Source organism: Pseudophryne corroboree, chromosome 4 (assembly GCF_028390025.1).
Source record: "Pseudophryne corroboree isolate aPseCor3 chromosome 4, aPseCor3.hap2, whole genome shotgun sequence".
Classification (NCBI taxonomy): domain Eukaryota; kingdom Metazoa; phylum Chordata; class Amphibia; order Anura; family Myobatrachidae; genus Pseudophryne; species Pseudophryne corroboree.
Window position 1 is genome coordinate 677483543 of NC_086447.1, and position 10128 is coordinate 677493670.

The 10128-nt window shown below is 33.6% G+C and overlaps 1 protein-coding gene across 4 annotated transcripts in view; it reads left to right on the plus strand.

The window, feature by feature from the left end:
- Positions 1–4205, plus strand: part of RGS17 (regulator of G protein signaling 17) — a 155797-nt gene extending 151592 nt beyond the window's left edge. For all 4 annotated transcript variants that reach the window (XM_063917843.1, XM_063917844.1, XM_063917846.1 and 1 more), the window contains one exon: positions 2374–4205. In XM_063917843.1, coding sequence (XP_063773913.1) covers positions 2374–2562 — 189 coding nt within the window. In that variant the 3' untranslated portion in view covers positions 2563–4205. The remainder of the gene's footprint in view (positions 1–2373) is intronic.
- The last annotated feature ends 5923 nt before the right edge of the window (positions 4206–10128 follow it).

Below are 10128 nucleotides of genomic sequence, written 5' to 3' on the forward strand. Positions count from 1 at the left end.
TGCTAGTTCATACATTTTTATAGATTTCCTATCACTAGGGGCTGACAAACCCCATACCAGCTGCTATTGACAGCGCACCCCCCACCTGTGTTTTTGTTCACTACAGTATCGTCCCTTTCACCACTAATGCTGCGCTGAGCAATTCATTTTTCATAAAATTTAAAAGTGGTCATTGTGCTCCCTAAAAATTATCATCCGACCTTAGGGCCTGGTATACTCTTGCACATTATACAAAAGAGTAAGCCTAGGTACACACTATACAATTATCTGTCAGATAATCTGCCAGATTTAGCTGGTTGGAATGAAAATTTGGTAATGGATGAGAGCAAATGGCAATCGACAATTTGCTCCCAAAAACTACAAAATGGACAAAAACAGTCATTCATCCAAGTTGGCTAAATTTGTGTTTAACCAATTTTTATGAACGACAGGTTTTGTTAGTTTTCTAGTGTTTGGGAGCAAATGGTAGATTAACATTTGCTCTCACCCATTACAAATTTTTCATTCCAACCAGCTAGATCTGGCAGATTATCTGCCAGATAGTTGTATAGTGTGTACCTAGCTTTCCTCTATAAACATGCATGCGTAATTTTTTAATGCACTCCAGTTGAATAAGATAGTTCTCAAAACCCTTGTTTACTATGTTATTAAATATAAAAATATATATATTTTTGCTTCACCAGTCTTGTCCAAATAAAAAAAAATCCCTACACAAATGTTTCCTACTGTACCTGCTCACTATAAATGATCAAATTTTGGAATACAAGGGACTCAAATACATGGTTAGACAATCACAAGCTTTCCCCCATTCTGGCCACTTGTGACTAGTTGGGGAGGGAAGCTATGTGAACATAATTATTTTGGGCTGGTCATTCGTAGTGAGCAGGGGTATATTTTGTCAGGGGATTTTTGGAGTTTTGGGGTTCTGCTCCATTCAGACTGAAACAGATCAAGAAAGAGAAATATTTTATTTATATTAATGACAGTTTTTAGAAAAACTATTGTTCAGTTTATCTTTAATAAAATAATATAACTTTTTTCTGTTTTTGAATATTGGGAAGGAGTCTTGGGGGGTCCCAGACCAACATACTATACTGGCACCAATATTGTGACACATTTACCCTCATAAACCTCGCAGAGTAGATCAGGAAAAACCAATGTTCTTTTCAGCTAGGTAGAACACTGTTTTTTGCCTCCGTCCTCCCCATCATTTCACCAACTCTGCACTAATCAGCCTGTTGATAGCAGAGGAATCCTACACTCCCTGTTTAAGTGAAAACTAGCCTGAGCTAGAAAACAGTAGGACTAGTTGATGGTTTGATGGGGTGAGGGTAATGCTGCTTATATTTTTAATAATTAATACATTATAAAAAAATACACTTTATGTAGAAGAGATTGTGGCAAGTTCAGATGCAGAGGTTGTGCTTGGTGCATTTAATCTAGTAAATGTACTAACAAGCTGAGGTTTGAAGGCTATAGCTCTCAGTGATGTTCAAACAATTGTATGAACCAATGTGTACTATACTATCTTTTTCATTCACAGGTAAGTATGAGCTTTGTCCTAGTATCAATCTTAGGAGCAATTAGCATAGAGGGGTTATCTTACATAGTTCAGCATATAGTATCTTGAGTGAATATCTCCACCAATTTTCCAGTATCAAATAGCATGCAATTTATTAGCACATCCCAAAGTCCATAAGGCTGAACCATTGTCAAGATAGATAAAAAGATAGATAGATGCTTAACACATATTTTCTCATTATTCCCAAATGGGAACACTTTATTAATAGAAATTCTTTCTTATTGTTCATCAGTTCTGTTGATTCTTGATACCGCTTTCCTTGAACTCTTCATTGTTTAGACTCGTGGAAAACCATTGAATTGTATTTGAATGTTTGTTCATGTAGCCTTAGTCAAGTGTACAAAAAATTATGAAAGCTTCTTGTCCTGGTGTTCCAAAATAGGGAAAAAAAAGGATACCACCCTGTTCGACCCTAGTGTTCCCATTTGGGAACAATGTTTTTTAGCGAAATGGCTTTCGATATCAAATATTTTTTTTGTTTTATATCTCATATATATAACAAAAACGTCATTTTAAAATACTTTTTTTAAAAGACAGGTTTGAAATAAATAAACTCAGGCAAAAGTGGGTTAATGCATTCCATTTTGGAACTCTTTCAAAATAAGTCATGTGAATCTTTCTAAATACTGTATAAGAAATATTTTATATAAGATATATATTTTAATATCACATGCCAAACATACTGTAGTGATACATTTTACAGAATGTTGTACATTTATTCATGTCATACATGTATGTATCAAAAATTATTTATATTTGTACCTAATTCTTGATCTTGTCTATGTCCACAGGTCAGTCTTGACTCCAGAGTACGGGAGGTGATCAACAGAAATTTGTTGGATCCAACCCCTCATATGTACGAAGATGCTCAACTTCAGATTTACACATTGATGCACAGAGACTCATTCCCAAGATTTTTAAACTCACAAGTATATAAAACACTTTTAGAGAGTACAGAAGGTTCTACCATTGACTCTTAGCTGAAAAAGTTAGTGAAATATAGTTTTTTTGGTCTCAACAGAACAAATATGTAGTTTAATAACATCAGACGCTGAGTTCCTGGAGAACTCTGGTCGTGCACTACTCAGGCTACTGTGAAGAATAAACAAAAAAAATTGCTTTGTGTCTTCATTTCCCCAAGGTCTTTCATGCTTGAGTTTGAGAAATAAACAACACTGGAATTGCCACGTTTGTTTTATACACAGTTCACTTGAGTGTAGAAAATAATGACCTATTTGTGGGACTATGAACAAACAAATTGTTTTAGCTCATACTGCATGTGTAAAGATACAAAAATTACCTTTTATTCACCAGTCACGTTGCAATATACAAGCAATTACATTAAATATGTACTTAGCACTATTTTATGTGGAACACAGTGTTACATAAGAAAAAAAAAAAGAAAAAAAGAGTACGGATCTTCATGTGGACTGTGTTTCCTTTGCTGATTTTTATGTATTGATAATACTATTATAAACGTTTAAAAGTATTTTTTTCAGTGATGTAAGATATGGGATATTCTGAAGAAAATACTGTACATGATAAAGTAAGAGATAGAAGTTGGATTGTTCACAGATTTACACTGCCAAATTGTGGCTTTCTATTTTTGTTACAGAGTTTGCAATGTCAAAAAAGCACAAACCATTTAAAGGATATATGTCTGGATGACCAAACATTTGAGCTGACATTGTTTATTGTTGTTATAAGAAATTTCATAATTATGTACATTTTAGATGTCATATACATAAAATGATTTAATAAAACTGGTCTGCCAGTTTTAACAGTGTTGTCTAGCATAATGTATTTCAGCAAAAAAAGTAAATAACAATGAAATTGATACTTTAATATTTTCAAAATCAAATATAATAAAAAAGTTTACCTATATTTAGCACTTGGAAACATTTGATTACACATCTGTTTAAATTCATATTACTGTGTGCAAAAATGCTTAGAGTACTTAGCTTAAGTTAAACAATTTATCTTTAGAAAGCTACATACATTAAAATGTAAATCTCTTAGTTTCTAAACTTATTGCACCTCTTCTAGAAACATTATAAGCTGCAGTGATCAGCCACGAAACCAAACTTTTATTATTTAAATATAATGAGAGGCAAAAAAACAGCATATTTGCTTGTGCTGTCTGAGTAATAGTTTACTACTGTTTGCTTGACATAGTTTTATATATACACAAAAAATACATATACACATATACACACACACTGCAAACATTTCTGTTTTGACATACAGTTTAATTTTTCAACAATAGTCAAAATAAATTACATTTAAGACATTAATTGCATGAAAACTAAGTGTTTAACATATTTGTTAATTACTTACTACCTCTTTTTTTATTTAAGGTTTTTAGTTTTTTTGTCTATTTATGCAGTTTTAGTAACTTTTACTTGAAGCATTGCAATTTTTATTTGCATCATTTCACATATATGACATTTACCATAGATTATTTTACATTTTAATCTTGTACAGAAATCAGGAGAAATGGATTTAAAGGGCTATTATATGCTCTCTATGCAAATATTTTACTTATGTTGATATTTGAATAATGTAGAGTTTAAAGAAACAATAAATTAAAAATAGATGAAGAATTCATTCTGTTTACACTGAGGCTACTGAATATTCAGAATTTAATGTTCAGCACTTTCAAAATATTATTATTTATAAAGTTGTAGATAAATAAAAAATACGTATTTATTACAATAATTTCTTTAGTAAAAAATGTTTTGACTTAAAATGTTAGTGTGCTATTCAATATTATATTCCTATTGATTTTGCCTACTTGCCATATGAATAATGATGTAATTATTCTATGTTAAAATATATATGTACGTAGCAAAAAATGATTTTTTTAAAGAGGGTAAAACATATAAACTTTCCAAGAAACTGGTTTAACTTACTACAGCTACTATGCTGCAGGAAGACCATTTTGTTCTACAATAAATTGTATTTACTGTGATGTTCTATTTTTTGGTGTCATAGATGTTATGGTGCTTGATGCGCAATAACACAGTATGGATTTAAAATCTGTATCGACATTAGAAAATAAGTACAGGAGATTAAGGCAGACTTTCTACAAATCTGTGAGTAGTTGTTCAAAAGCCTTTGTTTACACTACTAAACTTTAGATTTCAGAATTGAAAAACAAGATCTTTTTTTTAAGTGAGAAAAATAGTTCTGTGCCATTTTATAGGATAACAAGGTAGACTTGCTAGTCTCCCATTTCCAAGTAATGGAAGTTAAAAAAAAAAATCCAGGGTGTGAGCTATCCGTTTAATTTTCCATTTCTTTTTGGTAAAATAACGAATAGTGTTAGTAAGATTTGCTTGATAATATAGGTGTCCCAACACTTTTTAAAGAGCTTTGAATGCATGATAATTGTATTTATTAAAAGGCATTTATTATTACTGCTGAGAAAAATAAATCTGCATGGGTTGTGCTAGTGCCACCAGATTTTTCTTAACTGGTTATGAAAATGAACATGTGTTATGTAGCTGTGTCCAACCTTGGAATATTTAGAAACAAGGCAAATCTTTTTAAATACATATATTAAAGGTGCATTCAGACTTATTTGTTTGGATAATTTTTACACCAACTACTCTATTATGATTCTGATCATTAATGTATTTGTACATTCATAGAGTAAACAAAGTGGATCATTAATTCTTTTTACATCCACCTTCAGGGACAATTGCAGGGTTTGTAAAGGGGATTTCCATGTCAACAAAGTGGCCACTGATAGCCTGTAAGAGCATGGCTATCAATTTAGACAGTGCTAAACCATCGTTTAACCCTGTCCCATCCCCATAAAATGCACTGGGAATTTGTGCACAACTATTAAGTACAGATAAGTGAGCAGAACATTACTGTAGCAAGGCATAGCTTTTGACTGTCCCTCCAGTTGGCAGAAAGTCCCAACTGCATCCAAAATCAGAACTGCTTTATCAGACTCAAGACAGTTGGCAGATTTTCATGCTCTCTCTTACCTGTTCTTGCAACTGACACTACTTTTTGTTTATTTCTAGAGCTCAGCAGCAGTTAGTCTGGATGTTGGAAAGTTGGGGGTCCTGTTTGGAAAAACGATAGATTCATAAAATGTGTAAAGTCTATCAATGTGTGAAACTTTTAAACCTCCCTCTCCCTAACCATTTATAACATTAAATCAGAAGCACTCACATTTAATAATTGGATTTCCTACCCTTCAACAGATCTGAAATTAAAACTTCTTCCCCAACTAGCCCTGACATTAAACTAATAGTATTCATAATTGACTACATGGACCTATTTTACCCTAACTAAATCCACTTTTATTTAATCATATTCACATTTAATATATAGTTATCTTCCCCCTAAAGCCTAGTCACACATTCAATTAGTATCCCAGAAACTACCCTGACACTAAATGACTAGTTGTAGTGATAAACTTATTTTCCCTATTAAATTAATATGCCATCATCCCAACAGTAGACTAAAAGTTTCCACTTACCATTAAATGACTAGCACCACCCTCATTCTATGATGAAATGAAGAGCTCGTGCCCCCACCTACATTACATTAAGTGTCACCAATCTCCCTCACATTACATTAAAACCTCATTCCTTCTACTTCCACATTTATTTAAAAAGCTCTTCCTCTGAAGCACTAAATGCCTTTATTCCTTCAAAATGACATTAACAGCCCCTCCAAAACACTTAATCTAAAAGCCCTTCCCCATATACTAAGCTATTTCCTCTTAGAGTTGCAAGAAAAGTCCAGACCCTCTGCCTCCTCCAAAGCGTATATGTAAAACTCCCTTCCACCCCAATTACATTAACAGCTCCTTCCAGCTACAATTGGGTGGAGAAACACAGCTGGGCAAAGATTGTAGGATGGATAAAAACTACTGTATCTGCAGCAACAAGCTGAAAGGTGCTGGTCTTGAGTGAGGGACCAGCTACCAGATTCACAATGTGCCCCTGGAAGAAGGTGGGATTTCTAGGGGATTTTTATTATATGAAAAAATATATGAAAATTTTATATATTACAAATTAACTGTAATATTAAGCAGTTAAAGCTTTGAAATTAGCTTAAATCAAATGTTCGTATACAGGGAAAGTGTGAAGTATTCACTTGACAAATGATTCTGATTGTGTCCCAAGAGTTGATTGAAATGAAGAGTTAGATAACTTTATGGAACAGTTCTGAAAGTCATTAAATTAGATAACTAAAATCTAAAGTAGGCACAGTTTTGTCTGAGTGCACAAACTCTCATGAATGTGTAAGTTGGCATCAGTATTAAGCTGCACATAACACCAACATCTATGTCATTTAGCGATGTTTAGCAGAGGGAGTCTGGTAACTTGCAGATAAAAATGAGTAAAGTTTTGTGCTCATCAGAGTTCATGATGTAACAGGCCATTTCACAATACTATTCATAAGTTCTGCTGTAATGTCAACATTCCAGAAAATGACCATTCCATTTGTTGGGGAGAATTCAATTAGAAGTGAAAAGTTTTGACTGGTGAAAACGGGAGGTAGCCTCGGGCTTTAACGCCATTGGCTATTCAATGGCACTCCTTTTCTCGACAGCCTTGTTAATGCCCATTAAAGTAGCGTGTTAATGGACGCTAACACAGGTTAAAGAATCCGTGAAAAGTTCATGGATTCACATGTTAAAAGGGTTGTGGGACCTGTTAACCCGCTAGTTATCAGGGTTTTGGGGGTTTTTTGAGTCGTGAGGCTGGTGAAAAAAATTCCTGATAACTCCTGGCTTTGGAGGGTAATTGGATAGCCCCGGGGGATCAATTAGCCCATGGTAATCATACGCGGCAAATTGTATATGTAAACTAGGCATTCCACATTAGCAGATATAGTTTCCATTGTTTTGTGTTCTGAATAAACATTGCACCTTTTTGACAGAGAAATGTACAAAATACTGAGCCCAAATGAATATTTAGCTTATCTCTGCTTTCTGACTGGTCGCAAACCTACAATAGCTGTATAAAAGACAGTTATTGCAGAGTAAGGTGACTATATAATGATAGAAGAGATAATGCCTAGTTATGTACTTAGAAAAAATTTATGTCTGGACTCTTATGTAACTAGAAGTTCCTACACACACTTTCAATAATTTCAAGTATCCATGAAAATGAAAGTTTACTGACATTAATCAATTTTATTTTGGTTTATTTCATGGGGTTTTTTTTCAACGGATTGCACTTTTGTATATTTGTAAGTATGACTGCACCTTTGTATGATAAACATTAGCTGACCTCAATTGTGACACTAGGTATATAATATACAGAATTTTTCCATTGTGTGCCATTTTACCTTTGAACATGTTCATTAGACAAGAATTGCTCACTTATAATTAAAAACAGGGCAAAATAGTCAATCTCGGAATCAAGACCACATAATCACTACATGTATATATATATATATATATATATATATATATATATATATAGTGTATATATGGAGAGAGAGAACTATACAACACTATTATATAGTGTAGTTTTTTAAATGTTTGAATCATTAATGATGCATATAGATCTTTCTAATTCAAATAGTTATTTGTCAGCAGATGTCATTAAAAAATTTAATAATGATGAAATATTTATAAATTTACAATAAGTGTGTGTGTTCATGCCTTGCAAAATTGAGACAAACAATCTCTTTTTTTTTTAATAACTAAGCTCCGCATTCTGATGGTGCTACATGATTGCCATTTGCCTTTGCACTGTGGCTGTTATGATATCTCATTCCAATAAGGTAATTGGTTGAGGTGCCAGTTATGCCAAAAATGCTATATTGATATAACAGGACAAAAAGCTTTCAAAGTACTGTATATCAACATCCATATTGTGACAAGCAAGTTTCCAAAATAATCAAGATAAAAAATAAATGCAATTAAATGTAATTAAACAGAAAATCTGGTTGACTGATGACACCGTTAGCATACTGTATATATGAGGTCATCAGCAGACCAGAAACCCTTTTCAATCTGATTGTTTTGCCTTAACATCCAGATCAATGCAATCTAGCTCTTTGTGTGCATGCCAAAGCTGGATGGAGATCTGATTGTCAAGCAAAACTCATAAACTCATAAACCGTTTTGTATAAATAAACAGCAAAGACAAAGCAAAAAGTGGGCATACAATATTCAATATTGCTAATTTATATTTTAATAACAGATTCCCCTTCCACAATGATGCCTGCTATTTACAAATGAATCATATAAGATTGTTTCAGTTTAGCATCTGGCAATCTGGCATACTGTAGACTGTATTCTATCCTCAACCAAAAATTCATATCTGCAAACCAAATAACTTAATGATATTCTAGCAGTTTCCATTATATTTATTTGATTGCACTTTGTTTTTTAAAGTTTTCATGATGAGAATTGCTGAGGATTTTATTAAATGGAAATATGTTCTGTATTTCCCTGTACATGTATGTCTAACAATAAGTAAAGTATTTTAAACTATGTAAGTGCTTTCTGCATTAGTCTAGCCTTCTAATTTTCACTGCTAGGAAAAAAGCAGTATAACTTTAGCAAGATTTTTGTTATATTATCACAAATGGATGTACTTTGTTGCGCTGTAAAAGTGGATGTCACTATTGCTGTAAATTCAGTTAGGATGTGAAAAAGCAAAAATTATATAGAAAATCTATAAAGTTCCTATTATATTAAGTTCTAAAAATGTTATGCTTAAAACAGTTTTGCACCTTTTATAACATAATAAAGTATATTTATTTAAACTGCTCACGGTTTCAGTGTTACGGCTTTGAAAGAAATATTGATTCCAGCACATAAAAGAGGATACATTTTCCTTATTTGACAATGAATCATGTATTTAGATTTCTGCTGCAAGATGCTCACATATGTTAAATGTAGTATATTTTCAGTTAATCAGTTTTATCTTAAATTTGCAATACCCACTGGTTGTAGCCAGGGGATGTAGTCGGCATCCCGATAGTCACAATCTTGACCATCAGAATACTGGAAGTGAAATCCCGATGGGTGAAAATCCCTACAACTTGAAGTGGTAAGTACCGGGGTTAGAGTGTGGCTGCAGGATGGGGATTTAGGGCTAGGCTGTGGGGGAGGAGGGTCAGGTTAGGCTACAGGGGGAAAGGGTGGTGGGTGCTTAGGCTGTGGGAGGGGTGGGATAGGATTAGGGTTATACTCACCAAGATTGCCGACACTTTTACCATCAGTATCCTGCTGCTGGCATTCTGACCACCGGGATTTATACCATTGGGATTCCATACCCAACCCAAAGCCAGCACTTGCACATGCAATTGGTAGAAGGACTGATGGAAGATGTTGTTTTGATCTCCTGTATTCATCTTAGAGTACGTGATTAATAGGCATATTTAGGGTTTAATTATGAGTTTCATACAAGTCCATTCGCTGGATGGATTTTGTGACATTCCACACTTTAGTGCTCTTTCACTGGGCATACACAACTTCAAGCAACTATTGCCAATTCAGAGTTCTGCTGTATCTCCACTTGCAGATGAGAGGGTGTGATTGAGTACCTAAAGGGGCA